Consider the following 21,397-nt stretch of genomic DNA (forward strand, 5'->3'; position numbering starts at 1 on the left):
CTACATGGCATAGAATCAATAGTGTAGGAACCAGTTGTAACTAATATTTAAAGTATTTGGGAGAAATCTCAGTCTTCAAACTAGGTCTTCAACAGAAAGAATTGCATTTTTACACTATTGTAAGCACGGAAAAAGGAGAAGTTGTTTTTAGGGGAACACTGGAATAAAGAAAAATAAGAAATTGCTGAAGGTGGAAAAAATAATTATGTATCTATATCTTTAATTTTGTTAAAAATTAAAAATAGTGCCTCACTTAATACTCACAGAGTGGTGCTGGAGAATGAACACTGACAGTTACCATAGGAGTGATCTGGTCTGAGCACTGTACGTGCTCAGTTGTTTCCTTATAGCTAGGGTAGATGGGTTTTACTGAAGCCTTGCACTGGGGGGAGGGGTGGTGCTGCCTCCGGGGACACATAGCCACAAGGCATAGCTGCTGGGGTTTCTCTAGCTGCATGTGCAGTGCTGAGAGGATGGGAAAGGGAGTAGGTGAGCTGTACCTCTATTCTGCCCCTTTCTTCCTAGACACTTCCCTTAATGTTCCTCTGTGCCCTCAGCAGTGAAAGATCTTACTATGCATCTTCTAAAAATCATGTAGGCTTTTGCTCATTCTTGTCTCCCAAGACTGAAGACATCCCTTACCTCAATATCTGAAAAGCTGTCAACTCTGTGAGCCAGGCTGTTGGTTTGTTTACGAAATGCCAAAGTTCATTCTTCTGACTTGTCACTTATCCTCTAGGTTCAATGTTATACTTAGCGCTGCTGTCAGAGGCGCGACTGCATGCTCCTCCTGCTAGCCCTTACATTAGCTGGCTTGGGCTCTAGTGGCCACGCAACAGCAGGAGCAGCATGGCTTAGTGTGGGCCAATTGTTAGGGAATTCTTACTCAGGTGTGTTCCAGAACAGGTGTTGCGCTGCTAGAAGCAAACAGGCAAGAGTTGTCATAGTCATTAATCACATTCAATAAGATACAGGACATGTGTTCATCTGTCAGGAATAAAGAGCAAGTTTCACTTACAGAACATTATCAAATGCTTATGAAAATCGGACAATAGGTTTCCATTCACAGAAGGTTATCAATTTGCCTTCTCTAGTGACAGCTGGTATTGTAGCTTACAACTTACAGCAGTGGCTGTGCTGGTGGTATATCTAAGTGAAGTGAAGAATGAGAAACCTTGAGAGACTTGCACTTGAATTGTGAACAACATCTTTTAAAAGTCTCCAAACAACATATAAGCTATTAAATGTGTTGCAGCAATGAAGGGCTGATTAGGACATGGAGGAGAACTTGGTGCTTTTGTTGGGGGGGGGGGGGGAGACAGACAAATATTTCAGCTACTTTGGAGTTTCATAGATTACCAAGAGGCAACTTTGTTAACGGAGCAGTAGGCAGCACTTCTGTTGCCATATCAAAACAACCATTGCAAAGAAAGGTGTTTTATTGCTTGCTACAGAGACTTCTCCAGGTACTGGAGGAAATACCATGGCAGGCTTCTCTGAATCACAAGTTTGCTGGCTTGTGCTTTTCAGGCTTAAGGTGAAGAGTTACATCTAAATATGTGACGCTGTATTTCTCCCCTTATAAATCAGTTCAAAACATGCCAATTGGTTCTTGCAGGAAGATCAGGGATAAACCCGATGGAGGTAGACTGTGTAATTATGGAAATTGCCTTACCACAGTAAAGGGATGGGTTTTAAATGTCTTGGGTTAGAGTTTTTTTATATATAGCTTAACTAATATTTATGGAAAGAGTTGTACTTGGTTTTTGTGTGTATCTGATGTTATTTAACACACAATCATATACGGAGTTTAAAAATACAGATTGCATTATGTGTGTAGGTATGGTAAAATCTGCATGTAGCTCTTAAAACCAGTCATGAGGCATCTCTAAAGCCTGTTGAAAACACCATGCTACTGGTTTGACTAAGAAAATAGATGATTCCAATGAAAGCAACAGATCTATGGAAATAATACCTGTTGATTCATGGAGAACTTTCAATTCACAGATTGGAGGTCATCAAAATACTATCTCTTCTATGCAGGTGGTATTATTAAATAATGATTGACATGCAATAATTTAGATAAATCAAAAAAACCCTGTAGGATGATCAAAAGAAAAGGATCTTACATTTTTTTTTTTAACCAATCTATTAAAGAAGCATGACGTGTTTATCAAAGTTTTAACTCTTCAGGTTTTATTAGACTCCCTTCAGACTTCTCAGAGAAAAATTACTGCCCATAGACAATAGTTGAAAAAGTCTTATGGAGGCTGAAAACATAAGATGTGGTATCAAGTAGTTGTGTTGCAACCTCGGTCTGTTTTAGCAGCAATTTATTAATTAACTGATGGTCAGATATTCCAGGCCCAAAGGATTCTGAAAAGATGATGGGTTTTACAAGTATGCCCTTGGAGGATTAGTATTTATTGGAAGCCTGCTACAACTACAGGATGTTAGACAAGTGCTTATAGATGATAGAATGGCAGCTCAAAACCATATACTTACAGCAAAGCAGCAAAGCTTTTTTTTTTTTTTTTTTTTTTTTTTGTCTGCAGATATAGGGGATCTAAAAGGCCTAGTACTTTGCGCCTCATTGACTTTTCTGCCCTTTGGTGTGTGTCATAATTTTTTTTTCTTCTTTTCTTGTCTGTTCCCAGTAAAGCCTCATTTCAATGTCCAAATTCCTTTACAGCTACTGTGATTGACCGGAGTTTCATCATGTGGTGCGCATTTAATCTCCCTTCACAGATTTATTACAGCTTTCCCTTGTTCTGCTGTGTATGCTACAAGTACATCTTACCAAATAGCGAGATATATTCTGATTTTTCTGTTTCTATACTACTTTTTTCATGCCACCAATAAAAATGTTATCTCACAATGTCAAAGGCATTCTGTAAGATTGAGGGTGTGCACATCCTTGCTGAAATGTCCAAAAAGAAACCTAGATCTTATGAGATAGCAAAACAATTGATCAAGTTCTCATCTGATCTTTTGCTGCTTTTTTTTTTTTTCTGCATTTAGCTAAACAGGTCTTCTGTCCCAAATGCAACAGCATATTGAGCAGAACATCTTAGCAGTAACCATAGTCTTTGTTTTGAAGAAAACCAAAACCTGAAACAAAGTAACCCACCCAACATCTAAAAGTAGGATTTAGAGAAAAGCCCCTGTTATCAAAAAGCAATGAGGAAAATTCATATTTTTAACACGAAAACATCAGGGTCTGTTGCAAATTTCAGCTTGAGCTGAGCTACAGATTTAAGGGCCTTTCAGAATCAGGTGAAGATGAAAGAGAAAAAAATAAGTAGGGCAACTACATAATCACAACTGGATACTGACATAAGTGGAGCAAGAACTGGAGAACTGAAGTGATGCAGTGCTTCAGTGAGGATGCAAGAGCTTGAAAGGAAAACCTACATACTAACTCCTTAACAGTTACTAACTCAAAACCCCTGTGCAGAGCAACACTGAAGAATTTCAATGAAACTGTAGTGCTGGTAGTAACATATGGTGATTAAAGTTGAAGATGCATTAGATCATTAGGGAAGAAAGATACATTTTCAGCAAATGTCTTGGAAAGAATTTGGTCATCCAGTGAAAAGGCTAGTGCCTTGATGAATGCTGAAATACCACTAACCAGTCTCTTAAAACTGAAGGAAATTTTAAACACATTAAAGTGCGTGTATTTTGGCTACGTACTCAGCCTCATTAGATGATTAATTTTAAATCAATCAGTGTGAGGAAATAACCATGCCAAAGAGAAATATTAAATATATTCCTTAACAGGAAAGCAAACCAGTCCCCTCAGCATCTGAGAGAACTGGAAGAGGTTAACTTAAATTCTGTAAATGCCAGGATGGGAAGGATAAAAGAAGTGAAATGATGGTTAATGATTTTTTCAAAGCTTGATCTATTATTCATGGCTTCTATGTGGATCTCCAAATCCTGATCAGCTGTTTACCTCCAAATGACTAATGTCCTCTTCCTTTGGATATTGCAATAGGAAGACTGTAGAATTAAGTTCCTGCTGTAAGGTGGCTGTGCTCATTTCGTGTGGTTAATATATCACCTTGTCTTTGTATTGTTGCATTGGCTGGCTTTGGCTTGTAATTTGCAGGGTTGAGTTTGAAGCTGTAACTGTCCTCAGCTTTCTAACTGCTGTAAATTAGCATGGTCTGGCATTTCAGAAAGAAAGAGTTGGGTCATATACTCTTTTTAAAATACCATCATATCTGTGAATACAGCAAATGTAATTGAACCAATACAGCTTTAAAAGTAGATTGCCTCCCCCCCCCCCCCCCATATGTCAGTAATTTGCCTTAGATTTTTGTTTTGGTATATTATTTAATGTAGGAATCCGTAGGGAGTACTGAAGCTGAGGGAAGTTTTTACTTGTTTTCGCATTGATTATATATGTTTTACATGCACATTGATGAAATGTCTCTCTCCTTAATATATGTGTAATCCCCTTGTATTGTCTGCTCTCTATTCTGCTTGTCCCTACAATTAATAAAGAATATATGTATATTTGGTTAAATACCTAGCACATGCTTATGAGGGCATCTAATGTTGTGTAGCTCTTGGGTTACAGATCTTGCAGATGGTCCTTCCACTGTATAAAGACATGTGAAGGTTGTACCCCTACTTTGCACGAGAATGTAGGGAAGGATGGTAGTGTATGCTGGGTGCCCTGATGCTTTCAGATCCCTTGTGTTTAACTGTGTTTACTCTGGCTTTCACAGCAGACAGTTGAAAAGCATCTCAGCCTTCAGTAGGAATGGGCTGCACACACCATTCTTAGTCATTTCAGTGACAGAAGAGCTTGTTTCTATGATTTCTATTGTGTCTGTGGGCAAAAGGAATTAGGAGTAGTTTTTTTCAGCACCTGCATGAGAAGGACAAGCAAGATCTTGCATACCAGACAGCTTGGGTATCTACCCTGTCACTTGTCAGTACCAGCACTGGCTACCTGTTACTTTGGCTATTGTTCCCAGTTAGTGATGGTTATTGATAAACGCCGAGGGGTATGCTGGAACGAGCACCCTTCAAGACTGGCTTTTCTTGCCTGGTACCACCATTACATCAGCCTTCACAACCCACTGAAACAACAGGAAGGAGTCACCAAGGAAATTTCTGCCTTTAGTTACAGCAGTGCTAATGCAGAATAACCGACTCCATCTGTGCTGGTTTTAGCACTTGGAGCAAGAGCCTAAGGTATGTCAGGAGTCATATCAATTCCATTCATTCTAGGGGGATTATCTTGAGTTTACTTTTTCATTGGGTTGTTGTTTTATTGACACTAATGCAAAGTGGCAGCGAATGCATGTGCTATTTTTGCATGTAATTCGTCTATATACTTTTCCTGTATGCTATTTTCACAACAGTTTGTGTATCTATAGTTTAAAAATAAAACATAAAATAAGCAGCATAAACACAGAACAAAGAAGTCACATCTATGCTCAGATAATGCAACTTTTATAAATATAACTAATTCATAGTCTAAGGAGATTAGCTGAAATTCTGTACAGAATCATCATACCCCTGACCTTGAAGCTCTCTATCATTTACTGTGAAATTTGTTGCTAGAAGATTTTCTCTCTTTTGCTTCTGTTTCCCTGAAATGTGCATTCTAGCAGCGGTCATCGAAACTGCAGGTATTAAGATGTAGGGTATGGAAATATAAGAATCTAATCTGATTGTGCGTGATAGATCATTGCTCTCTAGAATTAGTTTTGAGCATTGTTTGACACATAGTTTTGCACACAGTAGCGCTAAAGTGTTCATTGTTGAGGAGCTTACACCCACCTCTGTAAGCAACTAGAATCCAAACCAATGATAATAATTGTTCATACATCAGAAGGAGGAAAGAATGCAAGAAAAATAATTTCTCTCCTGAAGCAGCCTGTCTCCTTGACTCTGTCAGGAGAAGGAACACATACCTTAGGAAATCAGTCTTCTCTTGTTAATTCCAGCTGAAATGTCTCAAAAATGTTTCTTGCAAGTGTTTTGACAGAAAGTACAGAGAAGTATAAGAGGCCTATTCCTCTGGTACTTCAGCTGGAACTAACACAGGAAGACTTTTAAAAAAGAATATAGTCAGGGGGCTCCACAGTCAAGATGGGAATTCATGCATTAATATCCAAGTTAAAGTAGAAGTTCTACATCTGAAAAACTACAACTGAAACAATAAAAAGCAGGAAAACCCTGCTGTAAAATAGAAGCTTCTTATAGATCAGAAATACTTAACAAGTGGAAATAAGGACTTAGTCATAAAGATTTAGTTCTGTTCTCCAGTGTCCAAAAGAAAAAGGGCGCTCTCAGGCTGGTGCTGACAGCATATAGGCTTTATGAGAGGAAGTCAGGAGGAGCCCCATGCACATCAAATGCAAAGCAAATAAGCATTTTAATTCAATCTGTCAAAATTAATTAGAAACAAGATTAAAACCCCCTCACAATCAGGTGAAGCATTAGCTTGTTAATGTTAATTCCTGTTCTGTTATTGTTTGTGATAAACTGAGTCATAGTTATTTGCTTTGCAGCTGATGAACTGCTCTACAGAATCTGAATTTTCTTTTTATTTACCTCTGAAAGCTTGAGCAGAAAATAACTATCTGTAGTGAAAAGCTCATAGCCTATCTCCATAGCTGTGGGGAGGGAGGTTTTAGGGGTAAGGTCTTGTTGAGACTTTTGCTGCAGGAACTCCCCTCCCCACTCTAGGGAACTGCACACCTTTCAGGGAAGGGCTGTAGAAGTGGGTCCCAGGTGTACCCTTTGAGGAACTCCTGAGAAAGCATTTGTGATGCATTTGCCCTGAGCTTCCAACCTGATCTGGTCCATGTCTATTTGCTACAGCTTCCTAGCTGTATTTCATAACATACCTACTTGGTCTTTCCTGCTGTGTGCATTCCAGAGATAGTAGCTCTGGCTTGGCACTGCTCTCATGTGCAGTGTAGCTTTCCCATTGCATTTACCTTTCCCATGGAGGTAAGGCAAACATATGTCTGCTTGCTAGTGAGTGCGTAGCCATTTTTGCTTATTGGCATTGACTGGACGTGCTGCTGTGCATGAAATTGCACCCCAAACTTTCTTTATGTCTTGGGTCAGGTTTCATCTGACCAGTTTGGTAGGGGTAATACTGTAAACCCCACTATGTGATGAGGGGGTGTTGTGCACCCTAACTACTATGTATCTGGTCTGAGTGCGGTGAGGTTTGGTCCCAGAGAGGTTTATTTTGATCACACATATCTAATTTTAGGAAAAAAATGTGAATCATTATTGGAATAGGTGACAAATTATTGTTCTGTGCTGTACAAAGGGTGGATACGTAGACAGAGGAAGACTGAGAAAGCAATCCAAGACATAATGCTCGTTCTGTAGTTGTACCCATAATGTAAGCACCCATGTACTTGTGCTTGAAAAATAGGATCTAGCTCTTTTATGTGCAAAAGTAAAAACACTGCCATTAATACATGGCTGTCTTGTTGAATCTGTGGCAACAGAGCCTAAAGCAAAAACATAGAGATGTAGAGGTATTTATTACTATATAAGAAGTTGAAATAAAAATGTAATTTTCAGCTGTCCTTTATGTTCTTGGAAATGTTGGTGAAGATGCATAGTCCAATAAAATGAACAGGATTGGCATTTTAGACCGAGAATAAACCACAAGTTACCTGCATTATTAGCCATAAATTTACCTAGGTTCCTAATCGTATCCTTATGCATGCTAAGAAACAGCCTGGGCTGGGAAGCGAGGCATCAGAGGTAGACAACTTAGTATCGCTGCATTTTGGGAGAGGGTTGTGGAGATATTTCATTTCTGCCTTATTTCCTAGAGTGACATGATAAGTTAGATGTCCTTGCGCCATCCTTAACTCATGGAGACAGCAGTGAACTCAACCAAAAAATCTCAGCTGCCAGGTGAGCTACTGGCCATTTTTTACATAATAGGTTAGGTGTTAAAGCACTGATCTGGGAAATGAAAAATCAGGATTTTTTGTTCCTTTTAGCCCCAAGAGGGTTTGAATCAACTGCTCCTGTTTCCTAAAAGAATATCCTAGCAGGTGAGATACAGACCAGCCTGTGTTGAGGCCACGCTTTCTCTATTGAATATTGCTGCTGAGGCTGCACCGTTGGGTGACTGAGAATGGAAGTGGGGGAAATGAACATTGAAAAAATATTGTATTCAATATGGACCACATATATATGTATACATACATATTTTTCATATTTTAAATTTCCTTATATTTTAATATTTAAGTTATTAAATGTTAAAACATTAAGGTGTGAATTGAGTATCACAGATAAATAAACTTAAAAATTGTATCTTTATATTGCCTCTTTAAATTTGTGTAGCAACCTGTGGAACAATCAGATCCAGAGTTGTTTTATCTGCATTTTCATAGATCATTAAGAAATAGCATTTTCTGCATAGCACAAAGTGTAAGTCTCTAGTTTAGCTAGAAGGACTAAGCCCTGAAGACCAACCACATCTTATTCACTCCAGTTCCTACTGATACTGGCCATGATATGAAATATCAATAGCAGTTAAACTATGTCTTAGTGGACTGTGTATATGTATTTTCTACATCTGAGTTTTAATTAAATGTGAATGAACCTGATACGCAGTCATTTGTGCAGCAAATGTAATCATATTTTATGCATCTGAAACTTTTGGATGCCTGCAGAAAAGCACTTTATGGGCACTTGCGTTATTGCATATTTCATTATAATGTAATTCTATATTAGATATTCTATTTATGCAGAATCCAAAAATAGTTTGTGCTGTGTAGCAATGCAAATTTGAGTGAATAATCCACAAATAATTTCAAAGCCTTAACCATTTGTGACATGCACTATTCTATATCTTTAATGAGGACTCAGCCGTTGAATAAATCATACTGGGCTTTTTAAGAGTAAAAACCATTTTTGTGCTTACCCATTAAAGAATGGTGTATCGCTTCTTATCTTAATCACATTGAAAATATTATGGCTTATCATTGCTGTTCAAAATTCCTTAAACTGGTTTTAGATATTTGCTGACAGTTAAAGTGTAAATCAGATCGCTGTGCTCCCCTTTCCCACCTGACTGCTGATCACTGGAGAGTAAGAAAGCATAAGCAGTTTCATGACCGAGGCTACGTAGGATAGTGCAATAACTGAGGAAGAATCCACTTCTCCATGTTTTCTTAGGACTCCAGCTAAAATCAGTGTAGAATGGAGGGAATTTCTTTTGTACCAATTTGGGGAAACAGTGGACGTGAATGTAGGGATGCTTTGTTTTACCTGGTGTAACTGAGACTGTTAAGACATTGAAGCCAAAGACATGTCTAATAAAGGCCTAAAGGTTTTACGCATTAGTAGTTTCTCTTGTACTGGTGTAAACTACAACGAAACAGACTACACTTCAGTTAATGTTGTTACACTGGTATAACAATTGCAGTTCAAGTCATCTCTGAGTTTCGATCACAGGTCCTTAGTGGTGTACCAAACACAAAGTGAAACAAGGAAGGAACAACTTGAACTACTTATAGACATTGCAGAGTTAGGGCTTTCTATTCTTTAAAATAGGTAGTACCAAGCAGAAGTTTGGCTCATAAGAATATAATGAAAATCTACTGTTTAAAATGTCAAGATTATGGTCAGTGTCAGTGGGATATTTTATGAAATTCTCTATTTCAAACAGTGTAGAGAAATCCTTAATTTTTCAGCTGGTTTTCCCTACTGCATCCAAAATTAAAATACTTTATGTGCCTTAATGTGCCAGAGAATCAGTACAGAAAGTCACCAGGTTGCTTTTTAGCAGACAGAATAAAACACCCCCTATAAATTTCTAATGAACAGATAGCAAAACACCCAAAGTCCATCAGCACTGGCTAGAAACTTTATAGAATCTGAGTCAGATTTTACTTTTCATAGCACAACTGTGTTCTCAGTACATAATTGCACAGAGACAAAAAAAACCCCAAAACCAAAATCCTGTAAGAACTGTACGCATAAATAATATATCCTTTTCAATAATTTTTTAAAAAATATTTAACCCATTAAAACTTTTTTCATGGGGTATAATAGCACAAGTTAAAAATGATGAAAATAATCAGATCAAAAATACTCATTGCATTCCTTCATGTAATTAAGTATGTATTTCCCAGTCTTCTATGACAATACTTGCTTTTTGAAATAGCAGCTCCAGGACATTGAACCCACAAAATTTTGGTATTATTTTCATGATCTTTTAGGTAAACTATATACATTTTGTCAAAGTTATTATTTTACAATATATCATTACTCCTGTTCTCTGCACAAGTATATGGTCAGCTGTGGCTAAGTCACAAAGAAAGCATCCCAAAATGTTCTGTGCTGCCACCCGTTCCTCTGCTCTTCACTTTTAGGAATGGCTCCTTTTCCTAAAAGTAAAGTAACAAAGTTCATAAAAATAATTGTGCTGTCCCATTCTGTCACAGACCAAACCCTCTAAGTCACAACATCTTTTTGTGTCCATCTGTTGCTAAAAATGGAGAATAACAGGTTTTATGGTTGTGGTGCTGGTATCAGTGGTGGAACTGGTGCCGTGATTGGAAACTGTGGCTCATTATCTGTATGTCAAACTGGATTCTGTTCATGGCAACTAGATGCATACTGATAAAGTTCTAAAAATACCAAAATTTCTTCAGTTTCTAGGCCTGTAAGAGATTATATAAATCTGAATGCTGTGTTTACTATGAGTAACTAAGTATATCACGCTGTGCAAAGAAGGTCAGGATGGTAAGTTCTGTCAAAGAGCCTTCACTGAGAAGCCCACAAACATGTTCAGCTAGAAGGAATGATGCTAGCTGTACAGACACACCCCCCCCCCCCCCCCCCCCCCCCCCAAGAAACAAATTTACCTCTGCTAGGATGACTTGAGTACACAGAAATCAAGAGGTTCCTGAGTTCTAGGTCTATATTTATAAAAAAATCAAAGGCCAAACCCTTGATTTTTGCAAGTGTTGTACTGCTTCTTTTTTTTTTTTTTTTTTTTTTTGAGCATCTAAATTAAGAGACTGTGTTCCAATGACCACTGTAATCTGGCTTCCCATTGTCCTTGAAGCTTTTAGTATAGTGCAAGATGAATGGCTGCCTTTGTCTCCCCTGTTTGGGAGACACTTTTGCATCCTCTAACAATAGTTAAAGTGAGCTCATAAGATGTGATGATCTGCTGCAATACCTCATGCAAACTTGTAGTCAGTCCTAAATCAGCATTTTCATTCTTCTGATTTATCCTCTCCACCTTCCCTTAACATCCCCTGAGAAGTGCTGAATTAAGAACTGGTACTGATGTTGGTTGATTCATAATATATTTGAATGCATGATGACGCACGTGTTCTAGTGTATTAGGCACCTATTTCAAGATCAGAAAATAGAAAATGGCTCTTGAGTTTCTCTGCTGCCAAAAATTGAATTATTTTGAATCACTGATTGCCAGAGTTCTCTTAAAATTAGAAGCAAACAATTTTTTTTTTTCCTTGCACATTTGCCTCAGCCTTATTGGTGGTGCTGTGTTAGGGTGTGCTGAAGTAGTTTAGCTCAGAACTGTTACAGCCAACACAAACCAAGGATACCAACAGTGCTTTTTATGGAGCAACCACCTAGATGGAAGAATGCCAATATATAGATTAAGCTTCTAAATAAGACCTGTATTGAGGGCCTCATCCACGCCCACTGAAGGCACTGGAACATGTCAGTGACTTCAAGGGTTTTGCATCCTGATGATACTAGCTTTCTGTAGAAGAGTTCAATTCAAGAATACTTTCTAATGGAAAATCAGTGTGCCCTTTGGCTTTCCTGGTAATAACCTTAATCATGCTGCATTCCTTTAGTCTCACAGCTTTTACAGGAATACCACTGTAATTTAACATTAAAAACAGACCCTTACTTAGGAAGTATTTCCAATTTCTTGCTTAGATGATGTTATAATTAGCAATATCTTGCTGTGACAATTGCTGCTGTAAAAGTGCCATTTATAGATGGTGCTACATATGCTGCATGCAAGTCCAAGCACTCTGATACCTGCTAAGTGGCTGGAAAGGCGATGGTGAAAGAAATACATGCAGAAGAACATTTAAAAACACTTTAGGTGTAAAGTAAAGTAACTTTTTGCACATACAGGGCTGTAAATGAAATAATAAGTGAATTGAAAGAAGGTTTTAAGTTATGCTTGATTAAATCTGTGTAATAAACTTCCGGTACTCTGATATCATACTTAGGTCTCCTGGGTGCTGTTAGGTATTGTCAGCCAACAAACTATAATTTCATGCTTGACTGGACTAATACAAGCCTAGGCTTCTTTGTATATTCAGACTACAGTGTGCTATAACAATAAAGTGAGAAAGGGAGGAAAAAATAAAGCAAAATTAAAGATTGTCAAATGGAATAATAATTAATACTTATCAGTAAAATCAGACACTGAGATGACTTCATCTATAATTTGTTGGGTTCAGTAAACTATGAATCCCCATTTACTTCACTACACTTTTTAGATCAATTCCTTCAAGCTCTGCATTTGATTTGACAGGTGCTGTAACAGACAGCTATGCAGGTAGAAGCAAGCTGCAGAACTGGAAAATGCTTTTTACACGTAGCAGTTTTTCTAGTTGTGTCTTTTGTCTGTGCTGGAGCATTTGGCTCTTGGTCAATAGCTATTAATATAGCACCTCTGTATAAAATGTACCTGTAAGAGGAATCCTCTATACTTAGCTCTGTTTCAGTAGTTTATGTGCCAAATTTCTCTTATACTGAAGTGTAAATCTTGATGCTGTTTTATTTTGACATGCTACAGCTGTATATGGCAGTGTCATACAAGTGAAAACAGTTCTGTAAGCTGGATTGCCTGACTGAAGCCTTGGTTGGGCAGTGCTATGTGCTCTTGGTGGAACTTGTAAACTTCTACTGGTCTGCTGAATAGCTTCAGAAATGGCCCTGGGTATATTTGGGATGAATGGCTCGGATATTTCTGCTCTCGGGTGTAGTGCAATGGTTCCTCAGGTCAGAGGGACTGACCACTCATCCACAGGCAGGGATGAAGCATGTAGTGGCACTTTGCAGCTAAAGAGGCTTTAGTGGTAGCTGCTAAAATATACTGAAGAAATCAGTTATAGCTAGTCAAAATTTTTCAGTTATCTCTGTGTCTAAAGTGTGGGTTTGCTGAAATAAAAAAAGTCCTTTTTACTGGCATTGCAGACAGAAGCTTTACCTGTTTCCTGCTCTCTCCCTCTTTACTCCTCTAGCTTGTAAACCATGTGGAAGGCACGTCACATTAGCAGCCTCTGCTGAGAGCCCCACAAAAGCCAGATTTCTTAGGACTCCAGTTCCACTTCTCTACTTTTTTGTCAACTTTCTGACCTACTTGGTGAGCTGATAGACTCCTATGCAGATAATGAGTCTCAGAAACTTTTCAGAAATATTAAAAAATTCAAAAAAATTACTTTAAAAATAAGCTTTGGGGTTGTTTTGTGCTGGAAAAATTAAAATGTTATGTTTATTCTATGAATAATTTTATTCTTACATTTTAGAACTGCTTGTGGGATAAGGATTGTAGTTTATAGCTATTACAGATTTTAATGCATTTTAATATATTTTTATATGAAAGTGATATAGTTGCGTAAAGACCTGTGCGTTTACACTGGGGCCGCTGGGGTCTGTGAAACAGTCTTTGTATCAGTGGTGGACCTTATTATCAGAAACTGAGAGAACAGCTTGAACAGCACAAACGAAAGGGATGCTGTCTCAAATAAAGCTAGGATGTTAAATGGAAAATCTGTTGGTTCTACACAGAGTTATCTAGAATAAGCTGTAGGCTGGGTTTTGCCTTAGATGCCATGCAAAACTCTTAGAAAAATCAATGACCATTCAGTGCAAAGAACAAAAAATAGAACTTGGCCCAGCATGTCTCCGATGGATGACAACACAGGTTCGGTAACAGCTTACAACACTTTTTTTACTTTACTGTGAATCTCTTTTCACATTAAAGCACTTCCCCTTTTCTCAGATTGCAACAATAATGACATGCTCTCCTCCACTGGCCCCATGCCTGCACTGTTTAACCATTATTTTGAACACTGATATTTTATTTTTTCTTAAATCCCACGAAGTTTCCCCTGTATGTATTTCTTCCTTTAGAGGCAGAAGCACTGCAGACTACTATGAAGGATTTAAAGAAATCAAAAAATTTGATATAATGGTTTTGCTACCAGCAAAGTAAAACCTTTGGCAAAAACGTCCTCTTCCAGAATGATTTAGTTTCTGTATTATTTTATATAAATTTTTAGAGATAAAACGAGGCTATGAAAAAGAATCTGATCTTTCTATTGTCTTCCCTTGTCAGTTCCTTTTCTCCATAATTTTTTTCCCCCCTTTTTGTTTTGTTTTAAACATGTACATAGACTTGTTTGCAGTGTAGTGAATCTTAGTGCCAGGATGAAAAAAACTAAGTAGTAAAAACTTCAAACTTTATCTCGTTTTGGTTATATTTTGTGGAACCAAAATTCCTGCATCTCCCTTTTTCCTTCAAAACTGTGGTGGAGAAAGAGTGGGTTCAAAGATTTATTTTTTGCAATAAAAATATCAAGAAACTATTGTATGTGTCTATGCAATGGAAGGGTGAAAGGGATCATGTCAAATCTTGTAATGGAACCAGAGATTTTTCATTTAAGACTGTATTTAACTTTGCTTTCATACTTGTTATTTAACTCATGTTTAGTAATTTTTTCTTGTAAAAATACATGGACATGATTGAGATTTTCAACGACTTGACATGAGAGAAACTTTACAAATGAGAATGATTTTACTTGCATATTCAGTGTGGAATTGTTTAAGAGTTATTTATCCAGGTTTCTGTGAATGGAGGACAAATCGAGGTCACTTATTATTCTGGTTAATCATTAGCCATGTTTATTTATTAGGTTAATTTGCAGAGTTTCAACAATCTTGTGTCCTTGGAAAGGGTCAGGAAATAGCACCAAATCAGATATACTGATTATCTGTGCTGTAAAAAGAACAATGAGTTTTTTCTAGATCATGTACTTGGAAATGTATTGTTGGAGTGAGTTTTGAACCAAGTTCAGGCAATTGTTGCTATAGATAAAATACCTTCTAGGGACTCTGGGCTACTCAAGTTTGCCCTGTTTGAGAAAGCCTTATTAATAGTCTGCTGCTCTTGTGTCATGTTCATGTTATGATATCCACTTGAAAGCACAACTCTTAGTAAGTGAATTAATCTCAGCTTTTCTTATGGTCTGCTTGTGACACTGCAAAACTGATTATTGTGCTCTATTGGCATATCTATGCTATAACATCTACCTTTTGTGCTAGCCAGTTCCACATTACTGTTTGTGTGGTACCTGAATTTGCTTACATTGCATTATCTGATGCATCTTTGATTCGTAATTAGACTGTAGTCTCTCAGAGATAAGACTGTCTTTTCTCTGTCTGAAAACTGTCTAGCAAAATGAGGCTCTGGTCCAAAACTAGGAAACTGTGAGCTACTTGGCTGTTGTCATTGGGGTGATAAAGAATACCAAATCAGAATATTAGCAACTAAGAAACTCAGTTATCCAGCAGGTAAAAGAAAATGGTGTGCACGTGCATGCTTACAGCCTCTTGTCTTTTCCTTCTAAAGATGTCTGTTTCTGATATGAGAGTGGCAAGTCATCCTTTAAGGAAAATTCAGCTGAAGACCATAAAACGCTGCATTTTTTCTTTGATTGTCAGTTCACCCTGAAATGCACTTTTGGGTTTAGTAGCTTTTCCATTTTTTTCACAGGTATAGAATAGTACTTATCTTACTTCATAGGCAGCCATTACGTCTGTTTTATCCACATACAAAGCACCGGAGAAATAAAATGATAGGTGCCCTGATAAGTTAAGGAGGATAAACTTTTGAAGTCTACAAATAATACAGTTCCTTTTAGCTGATTGATTTCAGGTAAGTGCAAAGGACACATACAACCCCTTTTTAAACTGAAAGGAATGCATCTGAATGATGGGTAACTGCAGTTCAAGCAGAAACACTTTAGAAGTTCCTTTATGGAGAATTGGTGCTCTCTGTCCCAGACTCCTGCTTCTATTCTGTGTAACTGAATGTTAGTTTTTCAGATTGAAAAGAAATCTGTAAAGAAGGAGAAAGCTTTCCTCCTACTCTATTCATAGCAGCGTGTATGTGAGCTGCTTGAAAAGCAAACCTCTGTGCAAGTGAGAGCTACATTGCTAGTTGGTAGCTTGGAGCAGTGTCAAGGATGCAGTAGGTCTGTCATTGTGATCCTTGTATTACCCATACTAGCCAGCTAACAACAATCATTGTATCTCTTTCTCCTTCTCACTCCTTGTATATGCCATCATATATACAGCATTAGTGCTCTGGTCATGTTGTTTAATCTTGGAGGACCACATCACATGCAATCTCATCCTCACCCCATTGCCAGAAAAAAACCCCATGTTAGTCTTGGCTGCAGATGGGCTCAAGGTCTGTCTTGCAATTTAATACATACCTAAATAGTCAAAGAAACTTACTGTGCATTTGAAGTCTTTGTCCCTCTTCCTTCCCTTCTTTCTTCTATGGTAATCTTGCACACATTTTCCTGTTGCGCAGTAACTACTCTTTTTTTCTCAGTGCAAGTTTCAGTGTGTACTATTGAAGTACATATCCTGCAGTATCATGTAGGCTTCTCTTTATGAAGGTGGTGAGCATTTATGGATGGAAACATCTTAGCACTTACATTATGCTCTCTTTTTTTCATCTTCAGTTATTTTTGCACTTTTGTGTGAGTGCAGCAATCCCAAATCCCTCATTCTCCTTTCATTATAGAGCATGAGAAGCCAGGAGAACAGTGTAGTCATCTTTCTGACTAATGCTACAGAGCAGCCAGTAAGAGCAAAAATGCCCCACATGAGGAAGCAAAACCATATGAATACGGAGAAAGAAGCGTTAGTGGACAAAAAGCCTTGTGTAAGATCATATTAAACGAGAAAAAAACTGCAGGAGTTTAGTCTAAAGTAGCTGGAAAAACTGGTGAAGATTGTTTGCAAGACACTTATTGATTTTACCTTCATTTTTAGTGGTAGATTGTAACTGGGATTACTGGCCTGTGTAGAGGAGGAATTCTAACTCTGGTCAGGTGCACAGTGTCTTGGGACTAAGCAGGCAAAAACCAGTGATATTTGCTGGAGTAAGAAAGTAAAGATATTTGGGACTGAGAAGAGTTAGAAGCAAATTGCTACTACCTGGGAGCAAAGTTACAATTTTATTGTGGGATGCTTGGGAATGGGACAACTTTGCTCATCGTTTGTTTGAGCTCTGCCTTTATATACACAGGATGAAATGTCCACATACTTATTTGTTAGCTAAACTGGGCTATATCTGTCTTGAAAAAAGTCACGCAATATAAAGCCATGTACATAGTACTGGATTATAGATCTTGGTTTTTTTTTCCCTGATAAATTCTTGAAATACCTTTTTTTATTCTCTCACTTTTCCACTAGCCTTAAGTAGAATATTACAGCTTCAAACGGTAATGCATTGTAAGCTGTAAAAACAAAGTAGCTGGAAAAAATTCACTGGAATTTACCCGCTGTCAGATACCAAGTATCTTATTTTGCATTTTCCTTATTTAAATTATTGAGATGAAAATCCAAGAGGATACCTTTAAGTACTGAAATGATCTGTTCTTTGTTTTTTTTAATTCTAAAATTAATATTTCTTAGTCTAGATTTTAGAGAATGATATGTTTTTCTTAGGTGTCAATACCTGATTCAAAGACTTTTGCTTAAAAAACCCAGCCCTTTTTGAACCTAGCTGGCTCCAGATCAGGCTGCTACTGTTTCTGTCAGAGTAAAAATACAATTTGATTCCCAAACAGGATTTCAGGTTTTTTTGTATAGTTCTACCCTAGTGTTGCACATTGCCATTGCCTAAGACTACTGAACTAAGTGGATATCATTCACAGGGACAGCAAGGATCAGCACAACTTTTTGATTTCCTCAGTGGTATTTCCTCCCTCTTGCTTTTCCCTTGTGACATAAATAGGCGTAAGAGATGTTATTGCCAGAAGAGTGGGTAGGTTTTTGTTAATGCCTAAGAACAAATGTTAATCTAGAAATGTCAGTCTTGTATGCTTTCGAAGTATATAACCAGATTATTATTTTGCTCTATCTTTTCTTTGAAAACTTTATCATAATCCTCTATGCAATCTTGTATTGGGCATAAATACTGTGCTACATGACAATTTCTTGCTCCAAATTTAGCAGCACAGCTTTGTAACGTTATGCAGGAATAAAGCAAAAGAGAGTTTGGGTGGATAATTTCTCTCTCCCTGAAAAGAATGTCTTTCAGAAATAGACATACCAAAGAAATGCTCAGAGCTGTGAGTCACAGCATTAGTGGGTTGAACCATTATTCTATGCAGGTGTCTGGGCATACATTTTTGGGATTAGTAAAATGTGGAAGTATTATTTTTAATAAAAATATATTTTTAGGATAATGGCAGGGCTGTAATCTCTGAAAATCTGAATTCTAAAGAAAGATTGACTTGACTGGAAGATATGAATATGTTTGTTATTTTTAAGAATATTTTTTAGGAAACACTGAAAATATTTTCTTGAAATGCAAAAGACAGTAACCAGGCTTTCTAGGATTAAAGCATCAGACACCCATATTCAAGATCACTACTAAACAGATAACCTCCAAGAAATAGTGCTTCTGGTGCCTTCTACAGTTCTTTCTTTTGCACGTACTGTTGTCTTTTTCATATTGATTTCTCTTTCTCTTCTGTCTCTGTCCCTTGTTTTCTAGCTCTATCCTAGTTGCTGTTTTCATGTCTTCTTTTTTTTTTTTAACTCATGCCTTTGTCCTGTTCTTGCCTACCAAGATTTTGTGCTTTCTTTTTTTTTTTTTTTCTTTTTTTTCCCTTCTTTGGAGCAATTCCCACCCCCCTACCCCTCTATTCATATTTTCTTTCCTACAAGAAGAAATTTGTAGTTTCTAAGATATAGCACAACCACCATAGGCTATTCCTTCTGAAAAGGAAGTGGGGCTGGGTGGAAGTTTAAGCCAGTTATGCTGGTACTCGGCATTAATATTTAAACATATTTTCCCCCTTTTATATAGCATTCACCTACTATTTCCAATTATTCTGGGAAAATTATCTTAGGGAAACATTTTAATGCTAAGTGCTTTTTGGCATTTAAAACTGCTCTGGTAGATTAATTTAGGGCAATACATTCATTTTTAACAAAAAAATGTTTTTTTCATCAAAAGTCTCTTTGAAGGATAACTTCACTTGAACTCCCTAAGGAAGCTGTATTCCCAAAGAGTTGTATTTTATCAGGTGAAATATTTCATCCTAGCTTGCTACAGCTGGCATCAAAAAAACATACATGTAACCTAAACATTAATCTCTGCTCAGTAGTGCAGGGTAGTGGACCAGTAGATGTGCTGTTGAATAATGGAGATGGCCAGTAGAGCTGTCCCTGTTCAGCTCCTGTGCCAGCACGCATGGAAGTCAGACAGGCTTCTCTTGTATGCATCGTGCATCTCTGGTAAAGGCTTAAGGCATGATTGTTATTGTGGGATCTCGCTGATAGCTATGCAAAGGCTTTTCAAAGTCAGTTTAAAATGATAATAAATTAGGATGGTAGCTTTTACTGTCTTTGCACAGGCACTACTGACACCACATCTGTCTGTTTGTTCTGCCTTGGCTTTGGGAGGATGTTCTTTTTAAGAATATTTTAAAAAAATAACTTGAAATATTTTCGTGAAATGCAAGAGACATGGAAACCAGACTTTCTAGAATAAAGCATCAGACACCCATATTCAAGATCTCTTCCATATGTGCCTCAGTAGGAATGTGAATAGAAGCACAAAGGCTGGGGAATCCAGGGAATAGGAAGTTCGAGCTCCAGGGAAGTCCTGGGAACTATATCTCCACAATGGGTGCATCTTTCTCTGTTTCTAAGAGCTGTGGGTAAACCAGGGTTGTCTTATTTTTACTTTTGCTTGGGTAGTTACTGCTTTCTGAATATGTGGGCAGGCAGCAGCCACTGGGCTGCCTCAGTCTCAAACCTCCTGGTTTCCCAAATGCAGAATTTACATGTTACCTGATTAATAAGTGGATAAGTTCTATTCTGGAATTTAAAAAGATTAAAATTGAAATCTATTGTCTATATACTCTTGCAGAGCACAGCTTAGCTTGTTCTTACTCAATCAGAATGTACTACCACTGCACTGCCCAGCTTCTCTAGACATTCTGTTTCTTTGAACTTTAAAAATTTCTAATCCTTACTCAAACATGTTTAAAATAAATTACACTTTTGTTTTGTAAAGTAAAATAATTTTTGAATTCTTAGTATTTTCAAGGTGCCAGTTGTAATGCAACCATCATCTATGGCTTATAACAGAAAAGGATACTTGTGGTCAAAGCCATACCATATTCTGACCAGCCATGCACTCTCAGCTTTGGTAGTATTTTTGTCCAAGTTAGATGCACTCTGCAAAATAAATGAATGAAATGAAAAGCATTTTTATAACATAAATAAAACATGGAGTTCTGATATTAAAAATACATGTCAGACTGAATTACAATTAACTGCACTTTTTAATTTAAAAAGCTTCTTTGGTGCACAAATGTCATCTCTCTGAATCAGTTCAGGAGTAAATTGGCTCTTATAGCACATTTCTCATTGCTCTGTACTCATTGGAAGAGTGCAGCATTGACTTTTATTAATGATTCCAATTTTATTAAGCAGCTGAGAAGCATTTTATTCTGAGATCAATAAAGCGGTATTTCGATTTAATTGCCATTGTGGGATTTCTTCAGTTTACTCCTACAAGATCAAATGCTATTTGTGTATGTCTAACAGAATGTCGCTCCCAAAGGGATTGTGATATTCTAAAATTATGACACTGCTTTTCTTTCTGTGGTTCTTTCCGAGGGGAGAGGAACACGACTTGTGTGAACAAGACTCAAAATACGCTGCTTTTCATTCTGCCAGACAGTTCTGAGGTGTGCTGCACAGGTAGATAGGTGGACTGTCCTTTTACTCAGGATCATAATTTGGAATTGTACAGGTGACTGTTTCTAATGTATTAAGGCAGCTAGTTTGGTCATACTTTAGGCATCACATCAGTACTAGCAGAAGAGTTAGTGGCAGGATGGAATTAGGGATGGGATTGACAGTTCTCCAAGGTTACTTCATTATTTTCTTGTTTGTGTTTTGTTGCAAGTTAGATTATTTTTTAATGGGAATATTTTTCTTCATGCATTTTTAAACAAATTTAATTATTACAAATGTAATCTCCTATTATATATTAACATACAAATAAATAGGCTGATGATAATAATGTCAATGGTCTGATCCTCAAAACTGTAAGGTC

At 37.4% G+C, this 21,397-nt stretch overlaps 1 protein-coding gene across 3 annotated transcripts in view; it reads right to left on the reverse strand.

Moving 5' to 3' along the window:
* Positions 1–21,397, reverse strand: part of SLC9A9 (solute carrier family 9 member A9) — a 214,334-nt gene that overhangs the window by 37,616 nt on the left and 155,321 nt on the right. For all 3 annotated transcript variants that reach the window (XM_040613001.1, XM_040613000.1, XM_040613002.1), the window contains exon 14: positions 20,432–20,511. In XM_040613001.1, the coding sequence (XP_040468935.1) occupies positions 20,432–20,511 (80 nt within the window). The remainder of the gene's footprint in view (positions 1–20,431; positions 20,512–21,397) is intronic.

Source organism: Falco naumanni, chromosome 13 (assembly GCF_017639655.2).
Source record: "Falco naumanni isolate bFalNau1 chromosome 13, bFalNau1.pat, whole genome shotgun sequence".
Taxonomy (NCBI): Eukaryota; Metazoa; Chordata; class Aves; order Falconiformes; family Falconidae; genus Falco; species Falco naumanni.